Source organism: Chiroxiphia lanceolata, chromosome 5 (assembly GCF_009829145.1).
Source record: "Chiroxiphia lanceolata isolate bChiLan1 chromosome 5, bChiLan1.pri, whole genome shotgun sequence".
Classification (NCBI taxonomy): Eukaryota; Metazoa; Chordata; class Aves; order Passeriformes; family Pipridae; genus Chiroxiphia; species Chiroxiphia lanceolata.
In genome coordinates this window covers 54,120,544-54,142,516 of record NC_045641.1, presented here as the reverse complement: position 1 = coordinate 54,142,516, position 21,973 = coordinate 54,120,544, and the positions used below count along the sequence as shown (strand labels likewise).

At 42.8% G+C, this 21,973-nt stretch overlaps 1 protein-coding gene across 2 annotated transcripts in view; it reads right to left on the bottom strand.

Annotated features, from left to right (window-relative positions):
* The window catches only part of SYN3 (synapsin III), a 202,623-nt gene that overhangs the window by 154,798 nt on the left and 25,852 nt on the right, over nucleotides 1–21,973 (bottom strand). For both annotated transcript variants that reach the window (XM_032689324.1, XM_032689325.1), the window contains exon 4: nucleotides 9,624–9,681. In XM_032689324.1, the coding sequence (XP_032545215.1) occupies nucleotides 9,624–9,681 (58 nt within the window). The remainder of the gene's footprint in view (nucleotides 1–9,623; nucleotides 9,682–21,973) is intronic.

The window sequence follows — 21,973 nt, the reverse complement described above, 5'->3', positions numbered from 1 at the left end:
AAGAGACAGATCAGACTAGCTGGGGGAGAGGTGTGATAATCCTCCTGCGTGGCTCTGCTGCCCCTCAGACAGGAGTGCCAACAGACCACTGGCTGTAGGAGGATGGCAGGATTAGCTGATAAGCATTTGTCTTGATCTCCAAATCCTAACTCTGTTCTTTATAAGCAAATGAGTAAACCTTGAACTAGAATATCCTATTATTGGGCCTTGCAAGTCTTCCCTTTCCAGCATGGTGCAAATACACCCATAAAGACTCAAAGTCTTATATTAAATTAGTGCCTGTGATATAAATATAAATAAAAAGGTTTCATTTTTTGATGCAGAAAATTTAGTCTTCTCCCTTTGAAGAGTTTTTTTCCCCTTCCTTTTAAAGCGTCTCTTTCAGACTAAATTATGATCAAGATTAGGCAGCAGTAAAATCATCTTCTAACTAGTAGCTGTGTAATACCAGAGCACTCAGATGGTGTTGCTAATACTTGTGATTTTACTGAGATCCTTGTACTATTTAATGTTCTTCTGCTACTTCTATTAGCTGGAACCAAAAGATAATGCCAAGAACAACTTTTATACATAATAAAAAAAAAAAGAAAGAAAAGAAAAAGAAAGAAAAAAAAAAGAAAAAAGTGTGTTTTGTTCTCATGAACTCATGGAAAAAACTTGCCAATGGAGAACTAGTGCACCTGTAAAGGCTCAGAGGCCAGACGACAAATGAAAAAATAATTTCCAACTTTCTTTTTTTTAAATCCACATAATTTTAAAGCAATGACTGTGGGCTGGTGACCCGATGATGTAATGAGATTTCATGTCTGTGGACCTGTGTAAACTTTTTAAAGCAACAGCCTTACATGATCTTACATCACTGTAACTCCCAGTTACAATGAAAAAAGGAGGAAAATTCCTGTTGCCAAGAAATAAATTCTACTTCAAACACATACACACACACACAGACACACTCACAGGGAGGGATTGGCAATGACAGAGGTGACTGCCTGGGTTTTACTTACGAGATTACAGCATGTTGCCTCGGCCACAGCCACACTTCCTCAGGCATCAAATCAGACCAGAGATAAGAAAATATGTACCTCTAAAAGGCACCTGCATTTAATATATATATAAAATCTCAGTAGATGTAGGGAGGGAGGAGTTCACCTTGGACAAATTCAGTAAAATCAGTGATCTCCCCAGTGGGTCAAGGCAAACTTGCTAGCTTACATATAAGCTCAAGAGGTTCTATGGGCTGGGGAGACGAAAGGTTTTCCCAGCTCTATGTCTCCATATGTCTCAGAGATGTCCCACTCTGCAAGTAGAGTGTTACCAAGCTGAACCTTCAGCTTCTGTTGCTGAAGAATGCATCATCTGATGTGAACACCAGAACAAGAAAAGGAAGTTTTAGGTCTGTGTTTTCATGTTTTTTGTGCTTTTCCTCCATAATTTTTTTCATAATGACTTGTAGTAAAAAGCTTCAGATTTTTTTTGCTGGGGGTGAAAATGGACAATCTTCATTTGATGACTGGTATTTACAATCTAAGTTGGTCTGGCAGGCATTCCCTTGAGCAGGCAAGCCAGACAAAGCTGTGCTTAGACACCTGACATCCAAACAGGCCTGGGAATCTCCTGAGCTGGTGAGTACTTCATACCAAACTGCCAGGATCAATTTCAGGCCTGCTAATGTCAAGAGCCAGAAGAAAAGGAAAAATTCCCTTTGGCAACCATTGCCCAGGGAACCCTGACAAGAAGGGAGGAGTGGAGAGAGGGTCTGAGGGACTCAGCTATCTTGCCCCCATAATGTCCAGATCTACAATCAGAGCTGAGGAACAATCCAGACCTTTTCCTGGCATTCAATCCCATTTTAATAGACTAAGCGAAGGAGCACTGCTGCTTTCATGTAGCTTCTTTGTCCCATCCGAAAGGCTACAGCTAGCTGGTGTTTGGAAGAAGGCTGAAAACTTCAGTCAGCAGAAATTGTTTCCTGTTGATTTTCCAGTGCTCCCTGTATTTTTAACTTTGTGGGTTTTGTAGCCTGATGACTTCCCTTGGCTGGGATTTTGACTCTGAGATCATCTCCAGCCTGAGTTTACCTTGCAGACAAAGGGGTCTTTGAAAGCAGCCCATGCAGATAGAGCGACAGGTAACTATGCATAAAACAGGAGAGTCCAGCTCCCTGTGGCCTTGCAGAGTCATTTGCATTAGGAATCATCAAACAGAAGAAGGCATTACATTAGCCTGATGGTGTTTTATACTGGCTTTGCAATGGTGTCAGTGGCTGCAAAAACATTCAGGGCAAGAACAAACCATGTGTGATAAACGTGACACAGTCTGCCTTGAAAAATAACATAATACATACTGTGGGAGTAGAAATATTTCATACCTCTATGAGGCCCAGATTTGAGACAATGCCCACAGGTATTTTGAGGATAGTTCTGTTAAAGATGCCTACTTCAGAAAACCCTCCAGATCATTTGAACTAAACCTTAAGCTACTATCAGTTTCCATCAGTGTTTTCTAGGTGCTGGAGATCTTTTTGAGTTTCTGTTTGCTGATATTACAACAAGGAAGATTTTGTCATTTTAAATCATGCAATAGTAGAAATGCCTGGCTTGGAAGCTATATCTGTTAATGGTTCAAGGGAAGCATGTTTTCAAGGTGAATTTTAAGCATTTTTCATAGAATAGTTGTGTTGGAAGGACTTCAAGGCATTACATAGTCTATCTCTCTTTCCTTAGGCAGGATCAGCTCTGCCTCTGACATTGTGTGCAGATATAGATAACCCACAGACGAGGAACTTCCTCAGGCAATTTGTGCCTTAACAACCCTGGAAAGTTTTCCCAATGCCCAACCTAAATCTCTTGCCTTACTTTTTAAGACTGCAATTTTTTTTTGAGGGGCCATTACTTCTTCCTGCAGGAAACTAAAAACTTACTGCTTGAAGACTTGCCCTTCATTTTTCCCTTTTCTCCCTAGAGAAAAGCAGTCCCCATTCTTATAAGATTTTCTTGTAGGTGATGCTTTTCAGCACAGTGGTCAGTGTTGTTGCTGTCACTGGCATTCTCTCTGATAGGTCTGCAAACTCCTTGATTTGTAATGGTTTAGACTCACCATCCTTCAGCACAGACCCGACCATTGTTGAGTAAGATGTAAGGCCAACCATATGTTTGAGTATGGATTTGTCATGTGTGCAGCAATGTGACTATTTTTTAACTCATATCCTGGCTGAGATCTGCTGTAATCCTTGCACTGCTTTGTCTAGGCTACTGACTAGCCTGGTCCATGTTGTGGCTTAGGCATTTGGAATGAGGAATTACTACTGTATAGTCAAATCACATACTTTTCTCAATGGACTTTATTTTTTGGTGGATCTTCCAATATGCACAAGGGAAGGAAGACTTTGGCAGACATAAGACTGCGTTCCTGAAACACTATAACCATTGCAAGCACTTCAAGGGGAAAATCAGCAATCCCTAAATCCTGCACAGGGAGAAGGGGTGGACAGATAGTATGGATCTCAATGGGATGAGGGATGGGGCTATGCATGCTTGGTGTGCATACACATGCAGAATTAGACATTACACAGCCTGATTCCCTGCATCTCTTTCCTGAGACATTTTCCCTTGGGGAGGCACTCTCATCCCCAGCTGCTCTCAGTACTGGGATTGATCTCTGGAAGAAAAGGATAGAGAGGGTCCAGCTGGGTTATGAACGCTGCTGTGTGGCTCCAAGAGGATCTTCCACAACTGCTCTTGACAAGTCCTGAAGCTAGGATGCATGCTCCTAGGCTATAGGGACTGCTGATGCTGAAGATCCACATGCCTTCACCTGTGTGAGAAATTTTGGTGCATCAACTCAGATGGCATCCAGAATTGTCTTGAGTTTTCATTGCAGGAGTTGTGTGGCTGCCTGAAAATCTGAGGTCTAGAAAAGCACATTTCTAAACCTTTTGATCCCAGGAAATGGCTCAAAACCATGAACTCTGTAAACCTCCAAAATCCAATGAAAATTAAACAAAAAAATTGGAGATACTATTTATTTAAGAAATCCATTATTTTTGAGTCATTCTTGTTAGTTGTCCAGGTCTCTTTATTCATGGTTTCTGAATGCTTGTATGTGGTGAAGCTATGAGAACTGCTGTTGCTGTTCTTGAACAGTTTGCTGGCATTCAGCTGGAAAAAACCCCAAACCTAAACATATAATGAAGAGAAATTATACAGTTGTTTGAGAAGAGGGAAATTTTCCTTTCCTCACACATGAACTTATCAGACTCTACCTTTTGAAATGACCACTTTATGCCACACATGAAAATACCTCTTTAGGGTGGGAAATACAGTGGAGCTGGAATTCATGATTTGTATTACAATTATCTTCTGTGAGTGCCAAGTACAACTTTTTTCCTGACAATGCTGCCAATGGAGTCATAATCTATGCCACAAGACTTTTCCAGAAGCATGTACATAGGAGTTCACTGAATAATCACTGCCTGAAAATAAACTAAACAGTGGGAAAAAGTGAATGAGCTGTACAAGAAGAATGCAGATCAGACAGACAGACAGACCCATCTCGTCACAGCAGGAAATGGTGGGAAGGAGGCGGTGAACAAACAACAGGAATAAAAATGTAGATGAACCTTTTGGCCTCATCACTTCCCCTCCACACTTTTCACCCCACTTCACTATCAGCCAATGCCAGGAAAGATGTCTCTGAACATATAAAGGTGCTTTTGGAAATACCTAAAGAAAAGTACCCTGAAGGTGGTGGACTCTCTCAAGAGGTATTGCTTGTTCTTGCCTGCTAGGTCTGTGCTCCATGTAGGGCACAGGACTGGAAAAGCCCATCAGAACCATAAGGTCTAATGCCTTGCTACTGCAGGTATCATGGCATGAAACCCTCTCTTACATCAGGGTATTTACTTAAAGCAGTGATGTCTCCTTTAGCCTCTGTTTTGGCAGGGTAAACAAACTCAACACTTCCAGTCTCCTCTCATAAGCCAGATCTCCAAGGACATCCCAGTGACTCTACTCTGCACATCTCCTGCTTTGTAGACACCTTTGTCCCAGACAGGTGTCAAGTGTCGCACTCATCTGGCCCCCGCACGCAGTGTCATGGTCTATCCCATGGGTTTGTGGTTGTCCAGGTCTCAGCCCCATCTCTCTTGCCCTCTTCTGCTTGTATGGGTGTGCTGGGGACACATGGCCAAGCAGCATTCCCTTCTTGCATGGGGCATATCTAATGCCCAAGGAGACCCCCACATGAGGTATGTTACAATCTGTATGGGAAACCGCAGAGATATATGAACTCCTTAGAGCAAGCAAGGTCTAGTTTTCTCTGGACAAGACAAAGAGGGTGGGGAAGGAGGTGTTGAATTATTACCAGTTGTCTCTAGTGAAGGAAAACCTTTGTCAGAGCACAAGGCTTATGGTATAATTCCTCCTCTTCCCCAATATACTGTGGTTCCTAACGTCTCCTATCCTCCAGTCGATAGAGGACTGAGAAGATAAAAGCAAAATTATTTTCGTGGGAGACTAAAAGCAATGTGGCCCAGTCTTGTGGCACTTTACGATTCTTCTTTAAGTTCAACTTAGCCTTAGAGCCATTTAGCAAACTGACGCTTTTCATTTCTAAAACAATTTTTTAGCATTTGTATTTCTGGATACATGGATGCAGATGCTTACACTGCAGTTCTGAAAGCTAGAAATCACAAGGCAAGTAAAAGCAACAAATGGATCAAAATCTAAGCAGCTTATTTTTAGCATAAAATAGAGATAGTATTTTTAGACTCAGCTGCTTCTTAAAGCTTAGAGGTTTACCCACACTGAGTAAAACTTAAACCATGAGGGTTTTAGTAGGAATAGGTCAAATAGATTTTCAGTTTTGGGTTAGCATTTCATTCAGTCTCATCTTTGCTACAGAAGGACTTCTAATGGAAAAATATACAAATAACCAAAATATAATCCAAACTGCCTCCAGAGAAAAGGGGCCTTGACTCAGGAGAGCACTTGCGTTTGCTTTCCACCTCCCCAGCCTTGCACCTCTCTCCCTGCAGTCAGCAGGAAACAGGTAATGGTGTTGCATGCCTGGATTTCACTCGATGGTGGACAGTAACAAATCCTGCAGTCTCTAAAACATGTTCATAAATATGGTTTTGGTGTTACATTGAAGATTAGAAGAGAAAAAACAAAGGTGGAAGTCAGGCTTCACTTTTGTAGTTGGGTGCTGGAACAAGCTCCCCAGGGAAATGGTCACAGCACCAAGCCTGATAGAGTTCCAGAATAGTTTGGATGATAGTCTCAGGCACATGGTGCGACTCTTGGGAATGGTCCTATGCAGGGCTAAGAGTTGGACTCAATGATCCTTGTGGGTCCTTTCCAACTCAGCATATTCTGTGATTCTGTGATTCATTTGAAGGAATTACAGGAGAGGGGTGTACCCACCACAGTGACCCCGACAGCTCTCTCTTCTATTCACTGTCACCAGGTGATGCCCACAGCGACTCCTCACTCTTGCTAGGGGTAATGGACGTGAAGAACAAGGGTCTGGGGTGGCTATCAAGGTTATGCAATTCATTTGTCTGCTAAAGAACCAGAAAAACTTCTCTGAGAGTCCATAAAACCTATTTTCATTAAAGCTGAGACTTGCAGAAGTAGCTCCCTGAGTAGCAGGATGGCAATGAACAGTCTCATCCCTGTGTATTATTCAGTGCCCAGTATGAACTGAATTCACCTCTTGTAGAAACTTAGTATCTTGAAACTTCTGCCTGTTTCTCCAATTTGGCTGAAATCAGCCAGTGCTTTCCACAGTGTAGGGTGTGGGAGATAGGCAGGACGAGACAGCATGATCACATATGTCTTGCATTCCTCAAACGACAGCCAAGGAGGAGAGGCAGCTCAGGGAGCTGGTAGGGGTGTATAACCAGATTAGATAACTGACTTCCCGCTGTTGAGAGAGGGAGAGACAATGCTGCTTTCAGCAATACTGCTCTACTACAAATAAATGATGTCACGACTTCAAAAAAATAGCACCTACTATCCTGCTCTGCTTCCCCCAAAGATTGCTAAAATGGCTTGCTAGGAAAGAATTAAGATGAAATGGAGATGCATATGAAAGAGGAGGAGAAAAAGTCTAAACCAAGTACAGAGCATCCTGGAAGAATGGCAAAAGAATTAGCAGGGTCAGAAAAAATAGGGCAGTTGCTTTTTCCCAATGTGGTTTTTCAAGACTATTTAACATTTGGATATTTCCTTTCTTTGCTTTCTGCCATTCAAACTTCTTTATTATTTAGCTTTTCAGATCAAAGGGGTTTTTTTTCCCTATAAAATATAAAAAAAAATACCCAAGGCAAACTGTATTTCTGGCTCAGTCAATAACGTGTGGTTATCTGAAACAGGATCAAATGGAAAACTGAAAAACTAAATGAAGTTACTGAGCAGACCAAATGATTCAGGAGGTGCCTGAGAGTCAAATCTTGATCTGATGCAGAGTTTTTTCAGAACTGAAGAGCAAGGTTAGGGTTTGTGCATCATGGCACTGTCTGTGTGCCATTCATAGGGGAGTTATAGTAGCGAAGACTGGTGACTGGGAACTCAAAGAGAAAGGTGTGGACCAGGTTGGTAAACACACAGATATTCCCTGTCTTTTTTTTTTTTTTTCTCCCATAAGAAGACTGTGGAAGAATATTAATTTTTCAGGTAAAGAGGATCAGCATTCAGCCTCAGGGGACCTGTTTTCACAAGAGTTAAGGTTCCTGGACTGTGCTTGAGGAAGAGAGTGAAGAAGCTAGGAAGGCTTCAGATAATCATGGTAGGAGCAATGAATGAAAATTAAATATCAAAAAATACTGAGCAAGGATGAATGGGCAAAATCAGAAGGGGGCAGAAAGCCCAAACTTGAAGAAAGCAGTGACCCTCTCTTGACCTCAATGATAAGCAGAGAGGCCTGAGGTCAGATTCAAGGACTGCCCATTACAATGCAGCTTCTGTGCTTCCCTTGACAGATAGTGATCCAGCTGCAAAAGTGGTCGTCCTTTCTACTTTTGAGGTCTGGAGGAGTCAAGAGCAGTTCCCTGCCCACTAAGTGGAGGCTGAGCTGCCTGATCTGAGGGGCAGGGAGGGGACAAGGGGAAACAGCCAGGATCCTTGTTCTCAGTTCCTCAGCTGTCACTCGCTACCCACTGCAGGCTTCATTCCCTTGGGCAGAGCTGCAGTCACTGTGTTGGGTATTTAAAGAAAGCTGCAGGGGGCCTGGCCATGGTTCTCACCAGCAGAATCACACCAGCCTTATGGGGTTTTGTTGGAGCAAATTGTTGCCTCCTCTCAAACATGGATATTCTGCCTATGTGTAGGATTTCAAGACGTAGACAGGAAAGTCTCCCTGAAAGAGTCCTTGGGGAAGTGTAATAAGCTACCTTGTGACAATGAAAAGGGTCACAACTGGGTTTAGCCCATCAGCGATCAAGAGTCCCCTTCTATCCTAAACTCATCAACCATTTGAAGAGAGTTCTTTTATAAGGACCTCAAGTGCAATAACATTTGAGGAGAAGGACTATGAGGGAAAAGGAAGAGACTGGAGGTTTTGGAAAGAATTAATAGGTCATTTTGCAGAGTATCAGGTCCACCTTTGAAGCTAATCCTGCTTTGAATGATGGAGAGGGTTGGATCAGAGGCTTGAAGGGCAAACTTAAATTATTTGATTTCATGCTTTTAAGTGAGAAGCATGATTTTTTTATTTTTTATTTTTCCTATTCTCTTCGGGTAGTTGCTAAGGCAGCCAGCAAAATAAAGACTTTGATAAGGAAGTGCAAGGAAGAATTATTCTTGTTAATACCACCGAGTACTGACAAGTGTGATATCAATAAAAAAAGAAAAATTAAGTATTTGAAGTATCATAGTTGCAAAAAATGACTTTCTAACTTTTCTGTCCCAGATACAATTTGATCAGAACATATGTGCTTATGAACAGTTTAGAGGCAACTGGACAGGAAGCCTTTGACAAGAGAATAAACACCTTTACAAGGACAGTGAGTCCTGAGAATGTCTTTGAAACCACTGTGTTAATAATCTGTACACACCTGATACTGAATCAACAGCTTTATAGAAACAAAAAATATCAGGTCATTCAAACAACATTCACCAGCTTTCTTTATCCATCCTAGTAGTTTTATAGCCCCAATTAGTATAAAACAAGCATCTGATTCCTTCAGGATCACCATCTCATCCCTACATCTCTCTCTTCTTACTCCTGCTTTCAAGTTGGGTGCCGACAGATAGTTATTAGTAATAATTTCTACTTTGGCAACAGCATGTACTGTGGCATACCAGCTTTGCACCTTTTCAGGCAAATATATATGGAGCTATGAAGTAGTCTTCCAATGGAAAAAAATATAATCCTATCCCCAGAACAACAAATGTAATTTTAAGTTGAAACAGCAACTGATTTTGCGAAGGTAAGGCAAAGGATTTTGCAAAGGATGGCCCAATAAGACATTTTCATTTACAGCTTCCATTCTATAAAATGGACATATCTTAAAATTCCTCAATAGTTCCTTTCTTCAAGAGAATTAATATTGACAGATTATCTCTCTTAAGACCTCAGTCCTGTGCACACATTTCTTAGAAGAAAATTTGGTTGTCACAGACCTGTTCCACTCGGATATCAAATTCTCCATTCACCTTCTTCCCCTGGAAATACTTGGCCCTACAGAAGAAACAAGAGAGACAAACATGGTTAAATAGTTTTGGCTTTCATTACATACTGCTTTGCTCCTGCATTTCCCTTTTTGATGAAGAATTTCTATTTGGGTCACAGCATGTTTCCCTAATTCCTATCTTCTTTCAGCTTTCTGTTCTCCAGGAGAAACCTGCCAAGCCAGATGAAAACCACATTGGAAAGTTCCTTCAAGGCTTGTTAGTTTTTCATTTTATTTTCAAACTGAAATCCAAATGCTCTCTTAATCTGTTCCAGAGAACAACTCTAATCAATGATTCCTTGCTATATTTCATTTAATACTCGGTCTTTATTCTGTTAAAGGAGACCAACACATGGAATGGCATCAGAAGCTTCTTCTGATGTTGAGCAAGGATCTTTGTCATCACAGCTGAAGTATTTGTGAAGCCTATTCTTATGCTCTCTTGCTACAGAGCTGCTTTTCAGTTCTGTTTCTTTCTGCTACTGATTTAGAGAAATTGTAACTGCATCTGCAGTGTCACTCATGAGGGATTTCTTCTCCTGAACTGAGAAACTGTGCTTGCTCTGGAGTTGAACACTGTTGTGAGAAGGACATACACTTCCCACCACCTCTGCTCCTAGCTCCCTGTGCTGTGCAGACAACAAAGCACTTTCAGAAGCATCAGTTGTTCACGAGAGGGGAAGGCTGACAGTAGTGCTGGAGAAGAAAACATAGGAACAAAACAGGCCGGTTAGGCTTTTTGGATTCATCTTTGTGTAACACCCCTTATATTGATTAGTCATGGGGGAAATTGCTAATATAATTTCCCCTATAAATATTTCTCCCCAGTTCTTTCTGTCACCAAACAAGTTTGACAGAAGAAAATATGAATTTATTTTCTCAGACCTCCTCCCCTATAAACTTTAAGAAGGCCATGTACGTTCCAAAAGGCTCTTCTACTTGGAAAACACTGAAAACAGTTTAGCCCTGCAAGAGCTGTTTCCAGAGACAAAGTAACTCCTGGTTCTGTTTCCAGTTGGCAAAGACAGGATAGAATAAAGAAGTAAAGGAAAATGAGGAGAAGCCGGCTTTGCTCCCTATTTTATAGTATTAGCAAAAAAAAAAAAAAAAAAGCTGGCTCACATTTTTACTGTGTCTATTTGTTCCAATAAAAAAAGGAGAGACAGTAGGAAGGCAATTTTCCCCATGGCTGAAACACACATCATTTTCTAGCTGAATGCTCCCCTCCCCCAGAAATGTGAAATGCAAATAAAGAAGTTTTGTTTTGTCATTCTGGCTCAAAACCAAATAAAAAGTTTTCATTTTAGTAGAAAAAGACATAAAAATTGTCAAAAGTTTTCCGCTTCATTCTAAGGGGAATATCTGAAGGCTTCTCTTCTCAGACAGCCCATCCATCAGCATAATGTGCCAATAAGACTTCTGCATAAGTGTCAGTGAGGGACAATGTAGCAGCCAGGTGTGACCAAGACCAAGTGACTTGGACAACCCCTGTCCAGTATAAAAAGGAGTTCTGGCCACTTTTCCTCTTTTTTTTTTTTTTTTTTTTTGAATTTATGAGTGTTGCACGAAAAAAAGCACCTCAGCAGACAAGCTAAGACATCACGCCTCTAACAATAAACAGGAACTCTAAATGCACTTAATAATTCCATTAAATTTCTGGATGCATGACTCTAGAGGGTCTGGCAACATTCCTCACTCCTAAACATTAGGGATATTACTGTAACCAGTGACTCCTTAAAAACTGAAATAAGCTTTAAGAGGGCCCACAGGAACTGGTCTGAAATTTGAGGCACACTATTCACTGGTTTTTATTCCCAGCATGCTCATAATATATACTCCTTACCCACATTTATGAAACACACTTCCTCCCTCTATGGCTCTCCTCTTTGCCGACCAGCTGGTTACAAACTCCTTGGTGCTTCTTTGCTTCAGCTTGTAATGAAGTGCGATTAACCACAGGCTTCAGCCCGGTGCAGGTGGAGCAAAGAGGCTTCCACTGCCTGGTCCAGGAAACGAGCCTTCTTCACGCAGCTAAAAAAAATCCTCTTTCTCATCTCTACAGTACTGACTGTGCTCATGGATAGTCACATTGCAGGCACATCCAGTGTTAGGAGTCATTGGAGTAGAGCAAGGGACCTCAACTTAGACACTGTGTGACATCTCCATCTTATTCCTCTTTCCACACAGGTTGTCTCATCCAATGTCTGAGGTAACTTTCCTTTAACAGCACAATGTATCACTTTCATTCCAAGACTTTGTATCACTTTCCCCAAGAGGCTTAACCTGCTCCTAGTGTCTCTGGAGACTACAGGTGTTAAGTAATTTGCAGCCAAATATTTTGGTCTGCCCATCATTTTGACACAGCCCAGGGTAAGAATAAAATGTTTTTTACTGGAACATCTCTGAAATGGATGGAGTGATGCTTTCAATTCACACCTGGGGTTTTGCAGCCCCTGGGAAGTAGAGGTGATTGTGTTGAAATGAAAAATGGCCTTAGCATCACCCTGGAGCCCCTGAAATTTTAAGCAAGTTGGAATCATTGCAGATGCTGTTGAAGCATCATACGTATCTTGTAAAACAGAGTTTGTCTTTCGTTTAGTTCTGCACAATTCATGAAATGGTTTCTGGTCCTTACAGTGGACATGAGATTGAGAAAAGGAAGACCACACTGCTCTGGTGGGGATGCATGAGAAAGATAGGTGGAAGTTTCTGGCAGTCTCATGACAGTACAAGACTTTTGTAGATGCTGCCTCCAAACCACCTGAGCAAGTCTCTTCCAGACCTCTGCCTGGGACTTGACTGCTGCAGAGTTATTTAGGCTGCCTGTAGTGCAGCAAAGGAGTGATGCCCAGAAGATGAGTTAAAAACCTTCCTGGAAAGCCTCAGAAATGTTCCAACTCACCTCTAGCACAGCCAACAGCCAGTGATGAGGAGCAGCTCATCGCCCCAGGAGGGGGGGCTGTCTGGTACCCCCCAGCTTGGGACACTGGGCAAGGTACTGGCCACACAAACCCATTGCCTCTCCCAGGCAGCTTTCAGCACTGACCATCGCTTGGCTGGCCACCCCTTTGTTTTAAAGAATGTCAAATGTTCAGCCTGCCAGAACACAGAGTTATAATTTGGCTAAGCAGGGTGCAGATGGGTTGGTGCGGTTGCTGTGATGTTGGTAAATTAGCATGTAAACATGTTTTGACTGAAAAAAACCTGCAGAACCATGCTCAGGAGAAGTTCCTGGGTGGGATTTAGAGTGCTAGGCAATCCATCTAGATGTGGCCACACTGACTGGGAGGGAAGAAGCATCATAATAAACATAAAAGGTCTGACCTGGCTTGCAGGGAGAAAGCCTGTCTTGAACTCCTCTCTTTTTCTGATGAAGAAGCTGCATGCTCTGGAGAGGAACATATTTTCTGGGTGCAAAGACATCAGACAAACAAAAGTTCTGCTTTCTGCCTCAGCTCTGGCATGATTACAGGGACATAAGAATCCCAATACCTCTTATACAATAATCTGGAAAGAATAGAACCTTAATTTCCAGAGATATTCTTTAAACAAGCCCCAGTCTGCCTCAATGATCATGGCTGCAGGAAGTATATGCACAATCTTCTGTTAGATATGGAGTGTATCCCTAACAGCAGCAAGGAAAAAATAAATATTCTATTCACCTCCAGTTACCTCCATAAGGCTAATTCACAGAAAGTCCATGTATAACATTCATGCCCTTAGGTGTTTAGAAAGCATCTGTTTGAGCAAGGGATGCTAGCACTGAACCAAGACTGCAAACACACCTGTGAGACACTCGAATTATCCCTCTGGCATCACCAAGAGCTTGCACAGTACCCATGCAAGGGCTGCCTGAATCCGTGCGCTCCCCTGCACCTTTGTGCTAATGCTCGTGGACTGCAAACACAGAGAGTCAGTGCTCACGGGGCACAAAGTCCCCTCTCCTCACATGTCACCGGGCCCAGGGGAGGTAGAGCCGGGCCAGTGGGCTGTGGGTATGGTAGCCAGGGCAAGCCTGCACTGCTGTGCTGCTCCTGTGTCATGGGGACACACAGCACAAGAGAAGCAATGCATGGAGCTTCCAGGATCATCAACAAAAGACCCCAACTGACAAGCTACTTCTATTAGGAGAGTACAGATCCTCTTGTCTTTCTTCTCTGTATGATAAATAACTGGTTTCATCAGCCCTATCCTCTTTCTTCTTTAAAACAAAGGTAGGTGCAATGAGTACTCAACCTGTCAGCCAATATACATGCTCAGCAAAGAAATCGTGGAATCATAGAATGGTTTGCATTGGAAGGGACCTTAAAGATCATCCAGTTCCAACCCCACTGCCATGGGCAGGGACATCTTCCACTAGACCAGCTTGCTGGTCCGGAAGAAGCTATTTGTGAAGAGCTTGTGTTGTCTCTTCTGGAGACAACTTTCTTCTTTCTTTTCTCTGCTTTTCTCTCTTGGTGCAAAGGAATAAATCCAAGCTGCTTCAGAGGACTTCTTTGGTGTTTTCCTCTGGATTTCTGTGAAGGAGGCATCAGGGATACAGCAGGGAGCTGCACAACTTTTGTCAGGCTGGAAAATGATCTGCACAGGTGAGGAATAGGAAAAGATGCTCAGTTATCAAGCCCAAGGAGCTCTTCCCCAGGTACAGGTGACACTAGACTGCAGCCCCTGGAAGAAAAGGTGCAGAACAGTGGCCTGATCATGGAGAAGGCATTAGCCAGGACGGGCAAGGGATTTGAAATGATTGGGATGGTCTGGAGGAGTGCCATGATTCAAAGCTTAAAGCTGTTCCTGCAGGTCCATTATCTAGGTGAAGCAGAAGTTATGACACATTATGCAGCTTTGCAGACAGGCTAGTATTTCACATTTAATTCACGGGACTATCCTGCAAAATGGGGCTATCCTGCAAAATGGCTCCTGTATGGAGCAATTTTCTAGGATAGGAAGAAATCAAAGAAATTCAGCTCAGATTTTCCTGTGAGACACCTCAGTGGAGCTGATTTAGCAAATGTTGTAATGCTGGTAGAATGTCTTGGAAACCAGGAAGCCATCCTTCAGATGAACAAATCCTGAGCCCAAATCCCCTGTGATATGAGTGAACCCAGGAACTTTTTGGGGTATCACTGTTCAAGAGAGGCCTTGAGCTACAAACCTGGGAGCTGGCTTTTACCTTCAACCCAAAAATGGGCTCAGTATCACTGACAGCATGCCAAAGAAAGACACTGGATATTGTAATGGCAAATTCCTCCAAATCCTCTGGCTGAGCTTGTGCCTCTGGATCAAGACATAACAAGCAAAGAAAGCCAAGCCACACTTTGGATGGAGATGGCTTCCTATCTGGAACAGGAAGAAGAGCAGGTCCTATGGGACCCTTGGGGACAGATGGGCAATGGACCAGGTGTAAGAAAGAACGAGACTAATAATGAAGAAGAGATTTGGGTAAACAAACTAAAAAACATCCATGGGTAAATTCTGGAACTATCTGAATTATTTCCCTGGTATCACATTACTCATATTTCTCTCAAGCCCCTTGGGAAAATAAGACATGCAATTTCTTTCTGGATCATCCTGGAAAAGGTGAGGCTGAAGCCCCCTGGATTGGGTGTGGGGGCACCTCAGGGAGGGTGGGGAGGGGGTTAGGCACTGTACAAAATCCCTGTGTCAAAGCGCCTGGGGGCCCAAGTGATGCACAAGGCACTCACTGTATGTCCGCATTGTCTCCTTCATAAAAGGGGTTGGGACTGGGAAAAAGGAGACAGTTTCCAGGATACTGGCCAGCAGCTGCTGGAATGCCCCGACCCCCCCAGCCCCTACACACTGGGGGGAGGAGAAACGCATTTGTGCCCTTTTTATTTCAGGGGTAAAAACAAGGGAGGTTTTCCTTTGAGGAGCCAGCTCTCAACTCCTTCACCGCTTTTCCCTGCTTTAACAATTCTCAGCTGTACATGATAAGGAATTTTGAGATGGACAGTTCCTGACTGCCCAGGGTATAGGGATGAGAAAAATCACTACAAATGCTGAGGTCTGCAAGCTGCTGGAGCTTTTGTCCACATCTGCTCTGGCCCAGAGACCTTTATGCACTGTTCACCTGTGGGATGGAGTGGTTGGTAGTTTATATTTAATTTGCAGTAGTGCCTTGGGCCAGGGTTGGAGAGTGTCAGAATATTAAAGATGGATAAGTGTGATGGATGTGTGCTTTGACACCTTAGAAAACAAGGTTGGAATTAAAGGTTAAATGGACCACAGGCTGGTGCAGAAAGATAAAAAGGGTATTCACACTGTACATACAGACAGTGAGGGACCAAGAAGTAAATTTCAGGTTTGGGTTGGGTCAAAAGGTAACCCAAAATACACTGATACTTTCCCAGGAGCTCCATAAAAGTTTCTGCTCCATCCCCAGGACACAATACTGCTGTGATCAGCTCTGTGCCTCCCCAGGGCAAGGTCACCTTGCTCTCAGTGTTGTCATCACTTGGCTTACTGTAGCCACCAAATGGAGAGCCAGTTCTGCAGCACCGCAGGTATGCCCTCTGTGTCCAAGGTCAGGCCATGGGAACAGATTTCTTTTGTTGCCTTCTGGGAAGAGCCATAAAACCCAGCCCACTCTGGTTACTGTAAAACCATCTTTAAGGCATTATTAGTTATGGGAGCACACCAAGGGAAGAAATGACTCTCCAGAAGGGGTTTGTATTGGGCTCTGATGGTGGTATGGGTTAGGTTTTTTTTGAATAAAGGAAGTCCTCGTGATGAGGTCTGTGATGGTCCCACCCTACAGGGCTGGGAGGATTTTCTTGGCTTGAACACACACAGAAAGGGAAGCTTTGGGGCAGGAAGGGAGAAGGGTTTTAAAAATCTTTTGTGAGTCTTCTCTTTCTCTGAGGGAACTGAAGGCCTGTTTTCGAGGAGACCTGGGTTGGCAAGCCACCAGCACTTTAACGATCGCAGACACAACCATTCAGGCCACTCTTTCTTTTCAAGGAATTACGGAGTCCCACACAATACTGACCTCCCAGCATCTTCCTGTGCCACCTCCTGCTCGTCAAAAAGGGGTAATCAAAGCCATCCCCCCTCATCCAAGAGAAGAAGCACTAGTTAGTGCAGCACCATTGCTTTTGGGCACAGCTTTTTGTGCTTCTATGAGCTGTCAGAACAGGAAAGACACTTTGTTGTAGGTCTGGTCCCCCACCCAGGCTATACTTGGTCACATTCGTTCTGGCCACAAAGAGCTGGGGCCAGGGGTGTAGTGCAGGAGGGTAGGTAGTGAAGGTGGGGTACTGCTTTAAGTACAAAATGAGGCAGCAATTTTATTTTGTGTATTATCAAAATAATGCATTTCTGGAATATTTCCATGTTGCTAAATTTAGATGGTATGGCCTGGAGCTGTTTTCAAGGGGCATCATTTTTGTTGAGGATTTGGCAATATTTTTTTCCAGCCCACTTCTGTTCTCCCTGAACTTGAGGAGCAGGAGAACTGGTCTAACTTGAACCAACACTGGGGCAGGACTGCTGACTTTCAGGCAGAAGAACTCTTGTCTCACAAACCTTGAGAAATCTATCTGAAGGTTGGTTTGGTTTTTTTAAAAAAACTAGGCAGGACATTCTGAGGTTAAATTCTATGCATTTATAGGAACTCTGGTAAAGCAATTAAGGTCTGAGATTTGACTTGCATTAGCATAGTTATAACCTGGTGGGGAATGTTTTCCATACTCCTTGTGTCTATTTTTGTAATGATACTAATCCTTTACATTTCTGTATCACTTTTCATTACGGGGGCTAGATCCCAAGCTGCTTTACATATGCAGGACAAAAATACAGACAGACAGGACGGTGATATACCTAAAACAGACTGGAAAGCGATGTGATAAATGCAATTTCTTGAATAGTTTTGACAGTCTTGCCTCCTTTTCACCCCTGTGCCTGGATACTAGGGAATACAGAAACTCTTCAGGCTGCTTTCAAGTGTGCACATGTGCACCAACACACACACACCCGTTTACCACAAGCTTACCTCCTCTTTCCCCTTTCCCTTTCTCAAGAAGCAGAATTTGACAATAATTATAGGAACAGAAATCTTCAGTACTGGGTAGATGTGGCTAAATGATGAAAATAAAAGTGTTTTTTAGCCAGATTTGTGAAAACGTGAATTTTTACCCCTAGGTTTTTTTTTAAATTATAGCTGCATTGCTGCACAGAACTTGTGAAATCTTAAAAGGTCACCACTGTGTAAAAAAAGCTAATTCATGATAACTTATTGCTCGTTACCACTATGTTAAAAGATCTGGGACTTCTTAGCAGGAAACATAGACAAAACTTTGCAATTTAACCAGCAAATTCCTAAGTCAAGCTTGAAGTCCAAAACTTCCCATTATATTTAAATGAGTTGGGTACAGAAATATTTCTCTTAGTGGGAGCCTTAACATATCACCTTCAGCCTACTGAAAGCATGAAATGACTCATGACACTCGTTGAATATTTTTGAAAAGGAATTCCTTGAAAAAAGAATTTAAGAACTCCCATGTTACTAAAAATCAATATTAGAGTGTTATTATTTGACCAATCTTATTTAGGCAAATGACGTACTTAAAGCTCAGTATTGTCCTGTATTATGAGAAGTAAAAATTGGTTTTATTTAAAAAGAAGTTGATAATTTCCTCTAAACAGTATAAAACAGTAATCCTGTCAAATCAGTCCATAATTAGACCTGAATCATGACATTATTGTTATACAAAGAACCATTTCAGATGTATTAAGAGGATTCCATTCAGTATTAACCACAGTTTTTCTCTTTCTTCATCTTAAAATTTTTGGAGACAGGATGTTCAGGCAGATCTGGCTGTCAAGTAAACGGGAGAAAAAACAATGCAATTTTGTGACTCCTAACATGTCCTCTGTGACTTATTTTTTGGTGAAATATGCATGTCACAATCCTCTCACGTAGAACTGCTGCACATAGGGTTACATGTGTTTTGTGCAAGACAGCACAAAGCACTGTTAGCTCTTGGAACGGACCGAAATATGGACAAAACACACCAATGACTTTGAAAAGCGGCATGAGCTACTTCACAAATGTACCTAAGATATCTAACAAATGCAACAAGAACAACTTTGTTATGCTGACTAGTCCAGGAAGCGATGCTTTTAGCATTTGTGGTTAATAGGAGCCTTAGCTATGCTTGATCACTTCCCCAATAAGCTGTTTAAACATGAGGCATTAGGCTAGAAAGCTGAGCACTTTCACAGAGGATGGGGGTTAACAATTCTCAGCACTAAATCCTGTTTGATCTGCTGAGAAATTCAATCCAGCAAGAGCACAATTTTACTTAATAGCACGTCGGGAGGGGAGGTTGCCAGATGTGGGATGTTTTCCTCCTGGCTGAGATCAGGCTGCCAGAGCTGGCCCGTATGCCACTGCATGGAGTTCTGCTGTCCCCCTTCCTCATGGTCCTGCTCCCTTTTGCAGTGTGTTTAATACATGCACGTTTATTCATGTGTGAGCTTCTTATTTTCTGGCAGCTGTTGTAGATGAGTAGGTGAATTGTGGATGCATTTTTGGAAGTCTCCCAAGGCACAGATACTCCCAGCCCACAAGAAGGAGCCTCATTCTCCAGGTGGAGGTTCCCAGCTGAGAAATGTACCATTAATGACTGAAGAGAAGCCAAGCTTTTCCCTACTGTGCTGATGCACAGGTATATTCACTGATGTGCATGCTTCTGAGGGCTGCCTGTTAAAGCCAAGAGCAGAAGGCAGCTACAGTGACAGTATTTTCCTCTTGTGCACACCCTCCACATGGTGATTCACTGTGTGCTTCCTTGCAGTGTGCTAGAGCTGCATCTTGGAGAAGAATGGAAAATTTGTCAAAATGTTGCCATTTTAGCAGAAAGCTGGGTGAGTTCCCTTGCTTTTAATAGAATGTACCTTTCTTTTACTGCTGCTAATGTAGAAAGCAGCTGATCATATTCTGTGGGACTCACATTATTTTTATAGTACTTTGTCTTTGGAATAAACCAGAGCATATTGCATGTCAAGAACCACAAGGGTTTTATGGCGGAAGACAAACCATGGATTACCATGAGTGCTGTTTCCTTCCTCCAGGCCTCTGAGAGAAGTTGATTGCTATACTGTACCATCAGAGACATAGTAGCTCCCTGAAAATAGAAAGGATTGCCATTTGTCACTTTAAAGTGCATTCAACATGCACTTGCCTATTTGAGTTGTTAGAGCATTTTGTCATGCACTTGTGCAGCACCTCATCCTAATCCACAACTGCAGCTCTTTGCTGTAATACAAAGTGATGATAAATTAATGTCTGGCTTGGCAATATTGCTACAGTCTCCAGTTCTGAGAAAGTGCTTTCATTTGGAGAAGAGAAATCAAATGGTAGATTCCACTGTCTCTCACCCTTCCTGTCCGTGAACAAGCTAGTCCTTGTTGTAAACCCTGTGTAACTTGTTCTGGGGGAGGAGGCACTATAGAAACACCCCCACCCTTAAAATGAAGGCAGTGCTTCAGTAGTTATTTCTTGAGGATTTTTTCTAGTAAACTGTTTCAAAGGGAGAAGGAATGGGTTTCTCGAAAACCAAATACAAAAGTTTCACAGGTAGCAAGAACCAGAGCAAGCAGAAGTGAAATGCATTGCAAACATGATGCTTCTTCTAAACACAAAATCACCAACACAGAACCAAAAGACCACTGTTATTCAGCTTCCAAAGTCTGGGACTGTCTCTCTACATGATACAGAGTAGACAGACAGAATCCCTAGATAACCAGCTTCATCACCTGTGCTCTCACAAGGCAAACTCTGCTTTCTCAGGCTGCTCAGCCTGAACTCACATAACACCCTGACTGAGACCAAGAAGATGACTTGCATTGCTCAGAAGTACCTTACCAAAAATAAACATCCACGGAGCCATGGAGCCACTTCTCTTCAGTGCTGCTCTCAAGGGCTTGCTGAGTTTCCTGGAGACACAAAAATCAACTGCCAAGTAGCACTCCTGGCCCACTGGAGTGGCTGCATTGGTACGCTCTCTTAGAAAGGACCGCGTGCTGCTGCCTTTAGGCTGGGAAAGTTTCCAAGCATGTATTTCTGCTCATGCTACAAAGAGCCATGGCAGGCAAGGGTTAGCAATGTTCTTTCCTTGGTTTTCACGTCATACAAATATCAGGGTATAGTAATGAATTCATACACTAATTTTATGCAGTGCCCTCACAGGCTTAGTAAAGAGAGTAAAGGCAGGGAGCCTTGGCAAGCAGATTTGACACCTGCAAACTTGTAGATACGGGCACAGAGCAGGGATAAATGAAAGGGGTATCCCACCATGTCTAGAAACTGCTAAGTTATAGACAGCAGAGGGACAGCCAAGACAGCAGGATGTGTGGAGTACTTACATGAGGGGAGGAGTGAAGACAGCGTGGGTAGCCATAGGTTCTCTTTATATATCCCAGCTGCTGTTTCCTTGGCAAGCTCAGCTCACAGACCACAAAGTCTGTATGACAGAACAGCAGCTGGGAGATATAAAGGCAGAGATTTGAATGTAGTGTGTATTTTAAAACATGAAAACACTGCAGCAGAGTCCAACCCCTCCTTGTCCTTTCCCCTGACTACCTTCAGCACCATTAATCTCAAGTTAAAACTAGATTGGCCTTTGAGCTTGGGCTTTCCTTTCTGATTACAGTGTTTGGACTACACAGTGCCAGCTAAGCCCCAGATGCTAGAGTTGTGCATCAAAGGCACTCCCATTCCCAGATGGAGGATGCTATGTTAAGGGACTGCCACCTGGCAGCGTCCTCAAGGAACTGCAAAAACACTTCACAGAGGCTGAGGTTAGTGAGACTTGTGGGTGCACCCAGGAAAGAGAGATCAGATCTGGTTGAGCCAGATTGGTGCTGGCGACTGAACTATCTGGTGTTAAGGGACTGTTACTGTGACAAAAGACACGAGGTCAGTGGAACATATGATATGACAATCACCTTATCAGGGATTTTCCCACTCAGTTAAAAAGTTGTTCTTCCTTTGAGAAAAATGCTGCTGTTTTCCCTCTCTTACTTCAAGTTGGCTGAAGACAGCTGACCTAGTTGAACTTAGTCATGGTCCCTTTTTCAGTAAGAGCAAAGCTCTTGCCTTGTGAAGATACACCCAGGGAGGCAGGTGTCACCTTGTCCCCACTCTTCTGGTTAAGCAGAGAAGATCAAAGGTGAAAACTGTACAGAAGAGTGGCGTGGGATGAAAAGAACAATAAAATAAACCTCCCTTGGCCAAGACCTTGTAACCCAACTTCTTTCATTTTGAAGTCCTCAATGTTG